Source organism: Dendronephthya gigantea, unplaced genomic scaffold, assembly GCF_004324835.1.
Source record: "Dendronephthya gigantea isolate DGI-Jeju-01 unplaced genomic scaffold, DenGig_1.0 000088F, whole genome shotgun sequence".
Taxonomy (NCBI): domain Eukaryota; kingdom Metazoa; phylum Cnidaria; class Anthozoa; order Malacalcyonacea; family Nephtheidae; genus Dendronephthya; species Dendronephthya gigantea.
Genome location: NW_021163098.1, coordinates 388,266 through 406,476, shown reverse-complemented (window position 1 = coordinate 406,476; position 18,211 = coordinate 388,266). Strand labels below are relative to the sequence as shown.

Genomic DNA, 18,211 nt, shown 5'->3' with positions numbered 1-18,211 from the left:
GCCAAGGGCAGCAAACAACGGTTACAGCTCAAACCGTTTTTGCGATCTATAGTTTTGTGCTCCGGCTGCATGCCCTGAGAATATTAATATCACAGTGAAAATATGCGGTATGTCCACTGAAAACGTCTTGATGATTATTCTTCAACTGAGAATGGCATTGCGTGAAATAAATGGAATAAAAGGCTACAAAAGTGATTCACTGACATAGAATGACAACTTCAGAGTTTAATCCTAGATTTAGGCATAAATTCCTCTAAAAAGAACTGTGACGCATGAACCCTCCTACTCCGTACTCATATGCTCAATTGAATGTGACGTTTTTTGAAGTGGATTGAATCTCAAAATCCTTAATCATGCATATAATATAGTTCTCATAGATTTCGAGATTCTGGGAGGGACACGCGAAATTGTGATCCTATATAATCAAAGTATATGCAGGATAGGTCATACATTTATTATTGCACCATAAAATCTATTTTAATTTGATGATTACACATTCATTTTACATCTAAAAGATTTTTAAAATATTACTAACCTATACTTAATAAATTATCGCTATCACCTAAACTAACTAAATTAATACCCATGCATATATGACACTAATTCTCTCAAAATATAATTGACGAAACCCTGACCCTAGGGACCCAATGGTTCGCAATGCATTTGAGAAGGCTGCAATCCCAAGCTGGTTTTTAATATGCGTGAAATGTAAACATTTCTTAAAGCTATGGCATACGATGTTCATGTGCCTCATGGATGTAAACTAGAACGATAATGGGAGGGGAGGTGCATAAATTTTAATATAACCAGTTCTACCAGTTTCGTAAGCCTATTAAGCCGGTTTTCCACTAGCGATATTTTTCGCGCGAAGCGACTTTATTCCTTTGTATTTGAGCAATTTGTTCCAAATGGTTGCAGTTGAGAGCTCTGAAACAAAAGTAAAATGTCGCTTTCGCACGAAAAATATCGCTAGTGGAAAACCGGCTTTAGGGAGATTTAGTATTGAGGGCGTGAAGGTCAAAGAGGACGTGAAAATGGCGAATAAATGGCGTGATGCGTCTATATATGGACATGCCACGCCATTTATTCGCCATTATCAGGTCCTCTTTGACGTTCACGTCCTCATGCTAAATCTCCTATTATCTCGTCTTGTATTCCATTTACTATAATAAAACGTTTATTGGGTTCATATATAAGAAGATGAACTGTCTCGCCTGCCGTGATCTCGCGCCTTTGACAAGCGATATGATAGGTACATAGACGGGTTCAATCAATTGACCATAACAAAAAATATGGCGGATGTATATTTTACCAGAATACATTGCGGTCGGAAATCGTTCAAAAAAGCCGGACGTCTTTTAAAGGACAGGCATGAAACAGGAAGTTATTTTCTTTGCTGTGTTAAAATTTCACGTAATTAGGAGTTTTTCTTGCCATCTTTTTTCAGTCAATCATTCTTAATGCCCGCAAGGCATTCCGGTAAAATGGACATGCCGGCATCTTTTTCGTTACGGTCAATTCCCATATGAACACGGAACGAAGCACAATGAAATCGTTTCATCTTTTTATAGCTGATTCCAAATACCTCCCCCCCGGTCACTCTCCCAGGTAATCATATTACATTTTCACAGAACCATTTAAAGAGCATTACATGAAATTCCACGGCATATCATTGAGCACGCCTAAATCCTCATTTTCGATAACATTGATTAACAAGGAGAAGCTGTCTTCTTCAGCTGCAGTATTTTCCATCGCATTAATGGCCCCTTGAATACCTTCCAACTGCTCCAATAATATGCCATCAGCTAGACTGTTCTGTTGCTCTTCATTGCTTCCACTAGTAACTTCAAAATTATCTCGTTGTCTGTAGTTCGTATCTTGTGCTGGACGCAGACCATTCGCAACAGTCGACTGACTTTCAGTCAGGGAATCGACATTGGTATATTTCGCTGATTGCGAGTTTCTAAATGAGACGATTGTTTAAATTTAAAAAAAATTAGCAATGAGAGTTCAGAAAGCGATGTTTCTGCCAGGACCGTCGCTAGAAGCTTATTTGGGAGAGGGGGGGGGTGCATATTCATATATTCGTCTTGTGCCCGACTGATTTCTTATGTTTGCTATTAGCGAGCTTAAGCAAGTGACGTTTTTGACAACACGTACATTGACCGAAGTAAAGTTTTTATTTTTCACCAATCACAATCCTTGACCCAGTCTTTTCCTGGGCTGTACGCGATGTATTTATTCTTTTAAGTTGGGTCGCCAGATTTGTGGACATCGGTAAAAATAAAGTCTACAAACAGTCCATCAAAAACTTGAACCTGGGACCTGGTTATCTTAACCTCGTTACATATAATACGTTGAATTTAGATAGCTTCTCAAAAAATACCCCAAACATACATTTTTGGTTGTTGTCCAATTTTTTCAGCTTGTTCAGCAATTAGTACACCAATATCACTGGGACTGCTTTGCTTCTGTGGTTCTCTGTCTGTAACTAGCCCTCGTTTTCTTTGCAAATTGCCTTAAAAAAAAGTAGAACGCTGCAGTATTATCCCTGAGCTGGTGCGGTGCGAGGGTACTAATGAACGCCACATATATCTGGAATGGTAACTTCCATACTTTCGGCGCGCAAAAAATGAAGCCTCACCTCGAGTCTTCCCACGCGGTTTGTACGTCAGTCTCAGTCCCTGAATGCAAGCCGTTACATGCCCAGTATAAATTTGGATGTAATCACGAAAAAGATAAACTTAGTCAGACTCAATGCAATACATTTGGGAGCAAACACTAAAATTGAAATCTTAATTGAAGTCTTAATTTACGTTATAAGTTGAAAAACTCTTTTCCCAGTAGATGCTCTATGCCCTATTTGATATCCTTGTACAGTCAGCTATCGGTATAACAGCCCGTTAACAGGCATTTATACGCTGAAATGCACATGCACGGAGATCACAATGCACAAACAACAAATAATTAATAACCGCGCAGGAGACTATGTCCGATATGATGACGAATGCAATCACGTGTCGTTTGTCGTGATTGCATAACTGTCATTTCCGATTGCATAACTGATTGCATAATTGTCATTTCCGATTGCATAACTGATTGCATTACTGTCATTTCGCAAAATTTTCATGAAATTTATAAATTTATATTTTCATACGTATGGAATATATATATAATATATATAATTATATATATATATATATATATATATATATATATATATATATATATTCCTTGGAAAATCTACAAATCTGCAATATTTACATGCACGTGCACTGTTGCACGGTGAAGGACTGATCGATTAGAATCGATTAACAATCCAAAATTCAGTTTATCTCACAACCTCGTTCCTATGATAGTATGATCTTACCTTCGCTCGCCCGCCCTCTGCTGCGCAGCCCAGTCCCTATTTACGTAAGGAATCGAGTTTCCTCGATAGTAGATAGCATTGATATTTCAAAGTCCTGGCAGCATAATTAATTCCCCGTAGCGTATTTCAAGCAAAATATTTGACTAGCGACGTCGAACAAGGTCGGATAACCGCGTCGTAGACTAATCTCAATACAGAAGAAAGTGGGGACAAATAAGTCCCGGTGCTGTGTATTTTAAATGTGATTGGTTCATTCGTAGTAACATGACTTTAAATAAATGCAATGTTTCCCGCCAGTGAAACAAGTGAAAAATTGTTGCCCGTTTCTTGTCATAACTAAGTTAAGTGGGGTTTTTTAAATGAAATTGTTGCGTAACATGTATATATTTGTTCCTATATAACAAAACACTTAATGTACACTACCTCGGGAAATAGTGAGTTTTGTTTTCTCTCGAGTCTCAGACTCTTGGGAAAACAAAACTCACTATTTCCCCCGGGAGCATACATTAAAGTGTTTATTGGTTCCTGGCCTCTCAGGAGTACCAGCCTGGCCGCGTGTACTAAGGAACGTATAAGAGGCCGAGGGACTAGGCTGTCTGCTGCGGGCGAAGGTGAGACCCTGGGGCTTTGGTGAATGTTCCGCCTCCGTTAGATAATCCACCAAAGATCACAATGAAAGTTTATTTTAATGTTTCCAACACAAATTACAGATGCTCACTCCCTCACAGTCTCACTCTCTCACACTATTAACTCTCTGTCTATTGACATGCGTCATAACTAAATTAACTATGATTGATTATGCAGTATGACAGGGCCTGTCTCCAACAGGGCACGTGAATGTAAACTTCGTTTGAATGTAAAGGTTTGACATGTACATTGATTTGAAAAATAGGGCAAATCTAGCAATCGTTTCATTTGCAATCATTGCAAAAGCGTTGCACTGGTTTTGATCAATCGACCATTGCAAATTTAGAATTTGCAAGCATGGATAAATATTTGACCCTGATTTGAGGGCTTTATAATCGATGTTTTTGTGTGTATGAAATTGAGGAATTCTTATAATAAATGGCGCAAAACACAATTTCTAGCAAATCTGAGAACAATCATAGCACTCCTTACTTTTATTGTCGTTCAGGTTTTCTAACTTTGTCAATAAATGACGTAAACTTTCATCCATGTTTTGTTGTTCTGAAAAACGATCTGATGCCTACAACGAAAATAAAATTAAAAGTGATCTAACATTTAATATCGGCGCTTCGCAAAGATGACAGCTGGGTTAAGTCTTATTACTTACCACGTTTTTTGTCCCACTTTGAATTACATTTGATGGCATGGACCTATTTAGAAAAATAATACATGCTGGAGCTGCATTGAATTAGCTACATATATACGTATATAACATTCATTTATACATAAAATAGGACATGTCGCAGCTCTCGGAAGCTTTCTTCCAATTCGAATAATGCTTTTCCATGCTTTCTCAAGAACGAAGCTATGCTATTGGTTGAAACAGAAATGTATTGTAAAATTCAGCCAATGAAAATCATTCTTACGCGGAGCTGCGACACTATACCCATAAAATATAGAATTAATGTATTCCACTAACTTCATAACAACATTTCGTGTGGCAATATAATCAATTTCTTTCGAATAAGGATTGCGAAACACAACTGAAGTGGTTTTCACTGGGACATAGTGCCCAGCCTTGGCGCGGAATCTGTATATCATCTCCGGGCGGGTCACACCCTTGGTAGTAAGAGCCTTCTGATGAGATCCAGCCACAATTCGAAGGTCATCTTTATGAAGGAAACTGTAAGCTGAGTTTCCTATCACTTCGTCTGGACAATAACCAAATATCTTCGTGAAGCTAAATTTAGGCAACGAATAATCAATATTATTACCTATATACCACTTGTCAAAGTTTGGTGTTCGTAGCGTTTCACGCTGGTCCAACTTAGCTAAGTTTCTCCCACTCGTGCGGGCTCATGTTGTCAGCGGACAACTTACGCAAAATTGAGAGCAGAGCGTAAAACGAAAAACTTTTAATTTTTTATGCGAAGACCGCTGGAAAACTGAGCCCTCTTTACCGGGAGAAAATTTGCCGAATATGACCAACGTGGTTTCATTGGTCGAAAACGAAGCACGCGAAAGTGACGAAATTTTGATGTCGCCCGCAGGACGCCCTGTAGAGTGAGATGCCGCGTTGTTTCCCATGGGAAATAACAACTTTAATCACGTGCGGCGCACCTGGACATGCGACCTTGTTTTCCCGTTTGAAATTATGTCTTTTATGATTTATGAATAGATTTTTCGTTGTTTACCTTGTAGTTTGTTTTTTTGACAAGATGGTACATAGTAAAAAAAATTATTTACCTCAGAAAACATAATGTTTCTTGGACCCTTGACCGTCGATATTTCACTCGGTTTAGACCAGTCTCGGGTCCAAAAACATACCGTATTTACTCGACTGAGCGCCGCATTTACTATAAATTTTTCTTAAAGAGTACCGCCCCGAATGAGCGCCGCACTAATTATTTCCAAATTCGGCGCTTAATCGACGCACTGTCAGAATTGTTGAAGACGCTATTGTTGAATTGGTCTTTAGAATTTTCATAAGGCGCAGGTCAGTCATGAAGGCAGAGATTCCAGTGATTGTCCAGATGAATGTCCAGATGCTCTCTGTCAAAATGGGGACATTTGGCAACATCTAACTTTCAATTCTTTTTGTTTGAAGTTCTTGTTACCATTCACAAATAATATTTTTTAAATAGCGCCGCCCTCGATTAAGCGCCGCATCTGAAATTCAAAAAATTTAAAGAGGGTTGCGGCGCTCAAACGAGTAATGTTTCGTTCGCTCGCGGTAAATAAGTACAAGTGTTAACCATATAAGAGGGAAATTAACGAGAACGTAATCCAGAAGTACTAAATTGCAAACTATTTACTTTTGATCGACACGGACAAATGTGGCGTCGGCTCGCTGTCTTGTTTCAAAATCGCGAATCTGTCCAAGCTTGCTGTAGTCTGTTTCCTCGGTATCTATCTCAAGAATACGACCGACAGCGACAAGACAACTGCGAGAGTTGGGATCATTGCTTGATTTCATCTCCTTCTTTGGTGGCCATGATTTTAAAAAGCCTTCATATGAGACTAGAAAGAACGAAAGAGAACACGTTAATGAACTGCGACAGACAAATGTGTTCTCCCTGAGGGTTTTTTTAGAAAATATGTATTTTTTTACTAAGTGTGACCTTCTTTAAGTAACGAACTAATGAATACGTTCATGGAGACTAAATAAAAAAGATTCACTGGCATGGTAACTATTCACATATGTAAGTATATTTGGTAGGGTTTGGTATATGCATATGTTCACAATAAATTAAGATGATTTTGTTACTAACTTACTAATTTATTACTGTTTTATTCACCAATCAGAATTGCCCAAAAATAAATATTGATTGCTATTGTCTAATTGGAATGGTACTTTTCGAGCAATCGTTTTTTGTGCATTGCCTGAATTTGTGAAATGTCAGTGTTGTTGTGGGGAAATGTGGTGGGAAATATTAGAGTTCTTTGAAACTCTAATCATCAGCTGATGGTATTATCACGTGGTACAAATCCAACTTGATAGTAAACGGTTGAAACATAGTATTCTTGCAATATCGTTCATTTGTGAACACATGGGGAAGGGAGACATATAGTTTTAAATACACGGCACGTGAGTCATGTCATGACTCATAATAAAAAATGGGATTCTTACTTGTAACAGTATCATTGTCATCAACGAATACATTTGCTTTCGTTTTCCGAGTGGTTGATTTTGTCCCCATATTTTTTATATCTTCCGCGTTAGTAACTTTTTTCATACGGCACAGGAATGATCGTTTAGCTCCTGGGCATAAATTTTCAGCATTCCCAATGCTTTCTTCGACTACGTCAGGTTTCTTTATGTAAGACTTTTCATCCTTGCCCTCTGACGCTGTTGTGGATAGCTGAGTCTTTACCATGGCAACGTCTTTACTGTGAACGAGTTCGTAAAAATCAAAACCTATCATATTAGCCTAAAAAATAAAAAAATATTCAAAATAAAAATCTGGAGAGCCAACTAAAACAATATTCCCATAGCCCTTTCGATAGTTACGTCACAACATTATCGTTATCATTATTTCAAGTTTTACCCTTAGGAGCAACGGGTAAAGATACAAAACATCGTTTATCGACAGATGCGTGAAAAAGAATTTTTAACTTTGATAAATAAGAGAGAAAATAAGCTGTAACACAAAAACGAGTATACCAGCAGTGGCGTCGCGAGCATCGATAAGTGGTGTGGACATATTCACATATTCATGTTCACAGACCGTTAAAACAATCAATTTGAATAAAAATGAATAATGTAAAACACGAATATGTAAATAAGTAACCCCCCCACTTATCATTCTAGTGACGCCACTGTATACCAGGCCACGACCAGGAGCCTCGTTCTCGAGTAATGGCTTATTTCTACACTTTTTTGTCAAAATGAAAAAATGTGTTTCATGCAGGTGTTGAAAAAGGATGCTTTGTATTTTTGCAGATAGCCTGTGAGAGTAAAACTTGAAATCCATCTCATTCAAGGTGTTTCTAAATTTATAATGACAATGTTGTGACGTATTATCGAAAGGTGTATTCAGATAAACATAGAGATATGGCGGACCGAAGCAGACTCTACCTGGTTCCTTTCCTAATTGCAATGAAAATTAATTAAAATAATAAAATTCCATAGAGAAATATACCTTTTACCTTTCCATCAGGCAATACGTTTAGATGTCGAAATGGACAAATAGTACAAAACAAAAAAATCGGAAAGTGCATATTGTTTTTTATGGGCCCATTTTTTCAGACGACGCCCGTTTGATCCACGTATTTTAAAATGCACCAGAGACATTATTACCTGAGAAATATTCAAAATCTTCTCAACTGAATCTGTGACATACAAGACCTGTCCACGATCACACTCGACAACGATTATAAATCCACCTGAGGCCTCCGTAATCAGGTTCCTTAAATCATCATCCGACATAAAACTTGGTTTATGATTTGTTTCTTTTGAAGGTTCTGTGGAGCCTGGCAATAGTTTCAAGAAACGATATTCATTGGAGTAATTAATAATACTGCGGTTGCCTTGCATTTATAACTGGCAAGTATTTACCATTTACCTTGCAAAGCTTTCATATGCTGAACAGCAAATCTCAAGACTGTCATTTTGTCCGGTTTTTTTCCTACTGAGGGTGGTAAGGGAATCATTGTTGATAAATCATTGATACACTGGTTCATTTTATTCCGACGTCGCCTCTCAATCTCACTGTGTGAATTTCTAAAAAACATAAAATATAGAAAAGTTTGTAGCTGTTAATGCCATAGATGTGTTAATTAATAAAACATTGGGTCATTGCTAATGCAATGTTTGTTTCTAATTCGTGAATGGTCGCTGACACAAATAGCCATTTGTTGCTCCAAACCAACAGGGAGTTGATCGGGTTGATCAGATCAACGAAAGTCTTGTCTATATTGATTATGCAGCACTAAATTGATACAACACCACACTTTTAATAAAATGACAGTAAATATATGATATAGTACTTAGACATACTTGAAATATATGATACAGTACTTAGACATATATGATACAGTACTTAGACAAATTTCCGTTACAACAAGCAACAAACGTATCTGAAAAAGCCGGAAAAAAGCGAGCCAATCACGTAGGAGAAATGTGATTAAATTTTGAGGGATGTGATTTTCCGTTCATTCCCGCGAAAAACAATAAATATTGTTGGCAATTTTTTTTCGGGAAAATGATCTTGCGTTGAATTTCTACAGAAATTCGAGTTTATTTTCGAAAACTCGAAAGGGAAAAGCATGAACCTACATTTTATGCATTGAATATACCTTTGCATTGAAAATTAAACTATTTGCACCGAAATATTTCAGCTTAGTTTCAAACAACGCCTTTCATGACAATATATACTAAAAATTTAGGGATTTGCTTTAGTAATTAGTAGTAATGGAAGTGAAATTCCATCATGCATATTTTTTCAAAGTTAATTAGCTAAAATCAATGCTGGAGAATAGAAATATCATAAACATTTCAAATATGTTCAAATTCATTCCCATTGTTTACTATATGAACCTATTATCATAGGTGAACTGTTGAATTTGTTTTTGTTGGGAGCAGCTAGGAGGGGGGCAAACATTGGAATTAAGGTATACATCAAAGCTAGCTATATTATATAATATTTTAGTATAAATTTCAAGGTGACTATTGATTTTCCTGCATTCTGATTGGTCAAAATTCACTGTTTCTGAAGTGATAGTCACTGGTCAGTCACTACAGCTTTTTGTTCTTGCTTTTCAAATTATGAGAAATTTGAAGTAATTATAATTTTTTATGAAATTGTGTTTATTCTTATTTGTAAACACCTGGGGCCGGTTGTTCAAAGCTAGGTTAGCGCTAACCTTGGGTTAAATTTTAATCTGTCGTTTTAGTTTACGTGCTTCTGCACTGCCGCTTAATTGTTTTAAAACTTTACAAAATATGATCTGTATTGAACCAAAACAAAATATGATCTCTATTGAACCAGAAAATACTCATGGTAAAAATATTCAACTTTCATGAACAAGCAATGAAAAAAATTGATGTAAGAATTTGCCTTAACCCTAGGTTAAGTTAACCAGCTTTTGAACAACTGGCCCCTAGAGGTTTATACTAAAACAATAAGTTGCCTCAGACTCAGTAATATAGACTTGTTTGATGACTTATTGTTAATTTAGAAATAGTAATGAACCATTTCAACCAAATTAACATTTCTTTGGTTGAAAAATTTGTCCACACAGGACTACAGTAGCCGAATCCATTGCTCTAATATTGCCAGTTACCTTAAGAGGAATTTTTTAGGATACTCTGAAACCTGAACAGCGACGAAACATTTATCATCTATCAGTAAAAATCTAAACCATGTGAGTATATCTTAAGAAAAATAATTATAAGTTAACTAAAATCTCTGGGGCAGCTGGGTCCCCTTGTAAGCACCCCATGTTTCATCCCCCATCTTATATTGTATTTTCATGTCCAAAAAATATACTTGCCAACCATTAATTGACATATATACTTCCCAAATTAGTCCCAAATGACAGTGATAAATGATAGAAAGAATGGTCAAAAACGTCTGACTTTAACGAACCCAGTAGCTAGCTTGGGTACAAAGGTTAACATGGCTTGCTTGATAAATAACAAACGCTACAGTATTAGGTATTTCATATGTACTAGCTGTACAATTATTATCAAATTGTAAACAAACACGCACATATTTAGTGTCAGAATGATACAATAAACAGCATAAATGACAAACTAACTTTTTCTCCACCTCCATTTTAGGCTCTGATGTCTCCGGAACGTTGTCTGAAAGAAAGATATTAAAATTGTTGTAAGACGAACGAATGAATCACAATGGAACATTCGAATACTACGCATCAACAAAATGTCGTACGATCTTTAGTGGTGATTTGCCCCTGTACGGAGGTTTCTTCAAAGCTTTCAGCAAATTCATTGCCCTAGAGGCTAGACCTGATAAATTACACACGTCCATGATCTTGTTCATGATTTTCTCCCATAAATACATCGACTTATATTGATTTTATTATATAATACCAGATTAGTTTGGCCGCAAGCTAGAACTACAAATGCAGCAATTTACCCTCATCTCCTGACATTGTCTGTATAACGATGTTATTCAAATATAATTTCCTCGAAAATGTTGTTACGGTAGTCAATAGTCATACTGTTGCTTGTAAACAGAAAATACGGTGTTTCGTACATCTTGTTTACTTGCCGAACTGAGGTCGACACCATTGAACTGTAAACAAACTGGAGTGTTCTCTCTGGGTCAATACACTTGAAAATTATCATTTATCACAAACAGCCTTAAATTCCTTAGACTTCCTTAAAATTCTCAAAATTCCTTAGGCATGAAGTACGATGAATTCATGCGGAGTAAGTATAATCGATGCAGAGCCGGACTAGTGTACCCACTTTTAGTGCGCATGCTCGGCAAGTGTCTAATATTAAAACTTTAAAAGAATTCATTTTAAGCGCATAAAATGCAATATAAATGTATTTCAAGCATCGAAAATGTGTTTGCCATTTTGAACATTTCACGTACTTGTTGGTTACTTTTGCATGCAGAGTTGGTCAGTTACTTTTCGCTCACGGACACCAATAACCGGGTACAAAAAGCACGCCATATTTAATCACGGTTAATTAAATTGATTTAATTACTATACGCCACTTAGTTCCAGCTTTGTATCTTCAGTTACTTACCCTTGTGATGGTTTATTAATAATGTACATCAGGAATGTACTTTTAGGAAATTTATAAATCCCCTCCATGGGGGAGGGCTTTCAATAAATGGATTTTGTGCGCTATAGATCAATTTGTCTAGGTGATAAAAAGGAAATTTTCGTAAAGAGTCTACTCAAAATTAGTAAATTGTTAACGGTTTGTCTGCGAATGTTGCTCTCCATTCTTTCATTGCCATTCCCAGCATTCTACAGGGGCCGGTTGTTTAGCTTAAACGGTGGATAAGTCAAAATTAAATAACACTCTTACATCCGTCTTTTGAATCAGTCAACTTCAATATTATGCACTGAATATGTAGTTGTAAACAGTATCTTTGCATAGGTTGAAATAATTTATTTCGGTTGTTAAATAAAACAATAGCATTGCTTTCCATTTTGAACTGAGAAACTACCAAGCCTGACTGACGAGCCTGGTGACTATTTACCATTTCCTGAGCAGGGTACTGGGTCTAGTCGCGAACCGCAAAGCAACTATAGACTGTTTGGAAGGCGGGAAATGTAAGTCTGAACTCTGAAATCATTTGCCCCTCCAAACAGTCCATAGATGCTTTGCGGTTTGCGACTAGACCCAGTACCCTGCTCGATTGGGAAATGGCTAATTTGTTTTAACGATAAATTTCGAGGTGTTTACAAATATAATTACTTCAAATTTCTTATTTGAAAAACAAGCTATACAGTTATAAAAACATGCGTGGGAGTTTGGGAGAACGAGAAATAATCAGTGGGAAAATGAACCAGTAGGGCGAGTTTTCCACGTTATTTCGAGTTCTCCCAAACTCCTATTCGGCTACTGAATACAGAAACAGATGATTAAATGTTTTCTATATTTCTTTTATAATATAAACTGGATAAAAAGCCGGATTTTGTACAAATGATTATAATTTGATTCAATTACAATTAAATCCTCATTACATTACTTCGCTTGTCAAGTTCGGCGGGAAAATCCCCGTGTTTCTAAATATAGAATCACGCTCGTAATATAAATGTTAAATTATAAAAACATTTTCAAACTGATCTATGCATGGCCTCACTCCTCACCATTGTTTTTCGCTTAAGCGCTTTTTGCCATCTCGTTACCAAAGATAAAAATATTCGCTCCCCTCCTTCTTCATTCTTCATTTAACTTCTCTATTGCAGTGGTGCAGGCGTTAAAATAAGAATTTTGGCACAATTTTTGCAGCAATTTTTCCTATTCACACCACACCAAACTACACTTGACACATGACACTATAACACATGACACTAACGACAACAACACGACTGGATTGAAAACAGAATGTTTGTTTACATAAACTACCATTTGGACATTATATTAATTAAACGAGTCTGAAAACAATTCTGGTTGTTTTTAAGCAATTTAAGCATTGCTGGAAATATTATATGCCTATTTTTAATTTGTATTTAGATTTTTAGACAAAACAAGAACCTTTTTATTCAACAATTAAATTTTGATTTTTCCTTTTTTGGGGAGAAAGCCCAATGCTGTTATTGTTTTTTATATAATTCGTCTCAATCTTCATGAATATGATTGCGTCCTCTCAGTTCCGTAAGTTATTCGGACATGAATTGATCGCAAGTTTTCTAATATTGGCCATAAGGCGGTTTCAGTCCACTAGCTAGGCTGAATTTTTTGATCGAACAGCCGCTTTTCGCTTGATTTTCTTAATTCAATTGTGACGGGTCAAGGGTCTACGGTCGAATTCTCAGAATTGAACTAAGAAGATCATGCAAGGAATTTCGTTCGATCGAAATCTTCCGCTTGGCGGAAAGCCGCCCTTATAGTCATGTCACAAACAAACGTCCAAAATTATATGTCTATACTGAGTTAATAAAACGCTACTCGCAAATAAATTCCGGGTAAACTTCGAACTTCAGTCACTTGCAAAAGGTTTTAAATAAATTATGATTTCGCAGTAAGATAAGGTGGAAACTTTGAAATTTTTCTGCTATAGCATTTAGTATGTCTTCTCAAGCATGCGACAGTAGATGATTTTTTTCATATGCCCCTACATCTAATACGGCTCATGCCAGAGGAGAATCCGAACTTTCATTTTCTGAGCATCAAAATGTGGTATAACAACTGCCAAAATTTGACAAAACACTTCTCGGCGTTTCGACCTGAGGGCCTTCGTCAGGAGTATTAAATTAACGTAGCATTAAATGCACTAAACACAAAGTTTTAATAAATTACACACGGATGTCTATAAGCATTAACTCTCCTACCCACGAGACTATATTCGCAATATCCCAGAATACAAATAACCAGAATTATAGGTATATGCCATACATATGCCGAAATATGCCGAAGTGGAAACGGCATGATGTAAATATATCAGTCTAGTATAACTAGCATGAATCGGCAGAAACATGCACGTGCCGAAGATTAACATTTTTACAATTACAAGATGTGGACTAAATTTGACAGACATTACAGGATCCACTGAAGATTCTGAACACCGTTATTTATACCCATTTCAGGTGAGAACTTGTTTAACACGATTATAAAGCTGTTAGTATAAGTTATTTATTCGGAATCCGGCTCGAAATTGACCTATTACAATCACTGGCAAAAATTGGCAAAAACTAGGGTCTGCCGAATGAATATGTCTATTCCACGGCATCAATTGAAAAGTAAAAGGATTACCTGTAAAATTTCACAGTCGGTGATGCTTTTTAGCAGCTGCACTGCTTGCTTTGTTTTCGTCTTCCTTGGACTGATTTTTATTCTCATTTCAATAATAACGGATTGCCGTGTTTTATCGTGTTGATCAAGTATTGTCCATATTGAACCTGATTGGTTGACTTGAAGAAGTTTATTATGATGTGAATAAAAAAAGTAATTCAGTACGATTACGTATACGCTTGCCAAATACACACAACTGACTTTTAGTCATTAAAACTTCAATGATTACGGATATCCGACTCACCTGTAAACACGAGGTTATCTGGGTCAGATTTTCGACGGTAAATAACCTGCGGGAAAAGATTGAAACATGTGCCTCCCAGTGATTGAATAAAACCGATTTTAATCTGATGATTTTAATATTAATCGCGGAAGCGCGCACATGTAAACGTGCATGTGTAAAAATGTGTTTTTTAAAGAAGATAATCGCGCTATAATATTAATTTCCAAGCTTGAAATTCTTGCTACGAATATTTTTTACTCTTTTACGTCCATTTTATGGGGAGCATTTCGAGTTAACAGTCTTAAACGCGTTAAGAAAAACAAACTTAATACAAACAGAATAATTGAAACTTTTTAGATTCTCATTCTTTTCCAATTGCCACTTAAGGTAGCGTATGGCCGGAAAAGCATGGGATATGCAGAAGAAATCGGATGTGTTCAGTTCGAACCATCATGCCTGTGCAATGCATATAAATGATATATGATGGCCTTAACTTCAGCTTCATAGATGACAGCCTGGCATGCAAGCCATGATAAACAGCCCGACGCGTTTACTGTCAAGCATCACAGACAGCTTCGTGCGAGCTGAGAAAAGAGTATTTTGACAAATATGGGAGTTTATCACAAGTTAACGTTCCATGAGTTATATTGGGTGTCCAGTGGATTTTCTTGACAGTATTTTTCATTACCTAATGGCGCTAGCCTATCCTTGATCATCACTATCATTGTTCTTATTTCTCATTGGTATGATGCATATGATATGACCTCCATATTTTGACCTTATAATGGCACACGCACCAAGGCCAAGGGCAGTTTCAACCTTTTGAACTTTCTGTTTTTGACTGCATATTTTGTCACTATTGCATTGTGCGGCATGCACAACATGGATTAAACTTTCATATTCTTAAATTGTGTATTCTTTTCTGTAATTGTCAGCTCAAAATCTGAGCCGGTTTCACTCACGGTTTTTGCAACCATTTTTACAATGGTTGACTGAAACAAGTACGATCGTACTATTGGACCAGGAACTGGTGAAGTATAGATTCAACTGATCTTTCTCTCCAGGATGAAATTTCAAATATCTATGAACCTAGGCAATCTTGCGAACGGTTATGTTAAAATTGTCGTTTTTCTACATATTCTCATCATTCTGTTTTCAATACAAAGACACTTAAAATGTACTGAGTTGCACATCTATGTCCTAATCTATGCCGCTGTAGCTGGCGAGAAGGTAGCGTTGCGTGCACCGTGCCACTGTCATTATAGTCGTTTTTTATGTACAGGGTGAGTAAAAAAAAACACCTTTGGAATTCAAATTAGCTGTGAACTTATGGCTGGAATATGACAATTCCCATATACAATCAACAAAAACGATTTGATAAAACTGTTCTTTTGTATTTACAGAGCTTAGAATGCATTTTAACTCCCAATGGGAACAAACTTTATGTTTTATGTAATTAATATGATATGCTTCGTATACCTATGAAATATTTTAGGCAACTTCTGTCACATTACAGCCGCTATCCAGCTAATTTGAATTTCAAAGGTGTCCGTTTTTTTTGACTCACCCTGTATATGTATGCTGGGCAAAGCCTAAACAAATAAATAAAAAATAAATAATGCCCTAGAGAGAAACGCATTTAACGCAATGGTCATAATATAGTCATGAATATACATTGTATATTGGGTACAAAACAAAGAAAATACACGACCTTCTGGCTTGAACTCACAGCATATGAATATTAATAATAATAAAATTTGCCTCCCGCCACAATCTGACATGGCTTGCAAATCTTCTGAAGAATATAAGCACAAACAATTTAACTCCGTAAGTCGATAGAGAATAACCTTTAACTAGATAGTTGTGTGAAGTTTTATCACGATCTTGTGCGAAATGACGGAGCCTTAGCCATTTGAACTTGCTTCAGTTATGCATACTAACTATTGAATATAATCTATACGGATTACTACGCTACAATTTTTAGTTGCTTCTAAATTTCTTTAAAATCAAAAAATCAAAATTATAACTCCGTCAATCGATGGGGAATATCGCTAAGGATAGTTGTGCGAAGTTTAATTGCGATCTGATGCGAATTGACGGAGCCTTAGACTTTTTTAAAGAGCGTCACCCCCTAACAACAACAACAACAACAACAACAACAACAACAACAAGATTAGCCGCGTGTGGGGACCAGTCCCTGGTCCAAAAATTACTTTCTGGTCGATTGCGCTGGCTTACGTAAAACGAATATGGTATATACTCGACCCTGGTCGAATATACCGGAATGTTGTATATCAAACATTGGCGAGGGGAAATATTCCGGAATATTTAAGGTTAGAGACTGTTGTGAGTGTTTTGTTGACAAATAAACGCACGCGCTGACCATACAATGAACGAGAAATTTCAATATTGCACGAGGCCGTAGGCCGAGTGCAATATTGACATTTCGAGTTCATTGTATGGTCAGCAAGTGCGTTTATTTGTAAACAAAACACGAACATAAAGTCTCTAACACTTTTAATATACAATCTGAGTTCATTGATTGCTGCATTGAAGATTTAAGCTTCGCTGCAGGCTGTCATTTTTGAATAAACCACGATTTTCATGGGTTATTGCGAATAAACCACGATTTTCGTGGGTTATTGCGAATAAACCACGATTTTCATGATCTGTCGCCAGGCAACAAGAAACCACGTGATTGATTTTGACCAATCGCGTGAGTAGATTTAGGCCAATGCACGAAGATTGTATATTAAAGTGTATTTGACCATGGTAAGGTCCGAATAGCAAGGTTCATTCGATCATGGTCGAATATACCGGAACATAGTATATTCGACCTCACCAAGGTGGAATGTTTAACAATTATAGACAACGAAGGCGAGTTGTCTAATTGTTTTAGTATGCACCCTGTACCTAGAGTATATTAATTTCGATAAAATAATCGATAAACCGCAATTACACCGAAAAGTAATTTAATTAATTCAATTTTATAATGTCGCGCGAGCAAATTTTATGTTCGAGTGGCAACTTGACACGAGAAGATAAAATCCATATCTTTGAGCGAACCGTGTAATCTTCTTTTTATTACATGGACTAAAATCAGAGTGACAAAAATACATACAAAGACGACAAGTAAGACGCTGCGATTGACTAATATAAAAGCGAATATTTTTTAAAATATAGCCTAAACTTTAAAGTTGAATAAATTTTACTCATCCAAAGATGTCTTTTAAGTGTTTTAACTTGTATTTCCACCGTTAATTTCGTTTTATATACGAACCAAACTTTTTCATTTTCACAACAACAACAATTGAAATAGCGGGAAATTTTTTGAAACTCGTTATCAGTGTCACTCGAACGTGACATATTCGAATGTGACATACGGAGGTCAAATATACCAACCGCACTCGACCATGGTCGAAAAAACCATCTTTCGGTGCACTTGACATAACCTTAAATTCGGAATATACCGGAAAATGGTATATACTCGACCATGGTCGATTCATCGAATATACCATAGTCTGCTATATTTCGAATTTAAAGT

At 36.5% G+C, this 18,211-nt stretch overlaps 1 protein-coding gene across 2 annotated transcripts; it reads right to left on the bottom strand.

The window, feature by feature from the left end:
• Positions 1-915: 915 nt before the first annotated feature.
• LOC114533272 (protein cycle-like) lies at positions 916-14,424 on the bottom strand. 2 transcript variants are annotated; one of them, XM_028554775.1, is made up of 11 exons: positions 14,406-14,424; positions 10,760-10,805; positions 8,563-8,720; positions 8,298-8,470; positions 7,128-7,428; positions 6,313-6,517; positions 4,977-5,237; positions 4,665-4,707; positions 4,490-4,577; positions 2,398-2,518; positions 916-1,963 (listed from the first exon to the last, which is right to left on the bottom strand). In XM_028554775.1, exons 2-11 carry the CDS (start codon positions 10,774-10,776, stop codon positions 1,648-1,650), a joined length of 1,683 nt encoding a protein of 560 aa, XP_028410576.1. In that variant the 5' UTR covers positions 10,777-10,805; positions 14,406-14,424; the 3' UTR covers positions 916-1,647. The 2 variants fall into 2 exon arrangements, with proteins under 2 accessions (XP_028410576.1, XP_028410575.1); XM_028554774.1 differs by lacking the exon at positions 14,406-14,424 and adding an exon at positions 11,101-11,254.
• Between the last annotated feature and the right edge of the window lie 3,787 nt (positions 14,425-18,211).

What these genes read in the sequence shown, in the direction of transcription:
- LOC114533272 (XM_028554774.1), bottom strand. An exon ending in GCATATGAAAGCTTTGCAAG is followed by an intron (nt 8,471 to 8,562) that starts GTAAATGGTAAA and finishes AACTATTGCCAG; the next exon opens with GCTCCACAGAACCTTCAAAA. An exon ending in ATTGGACAACAACCAAAAAT is followed by an intron (nt 1,964 to 2,397) that starts GTATGTTTGGGG and finishes CGTCTCATTTAG; the next exon opens with AAACTCGCAATCAGCGAAAT.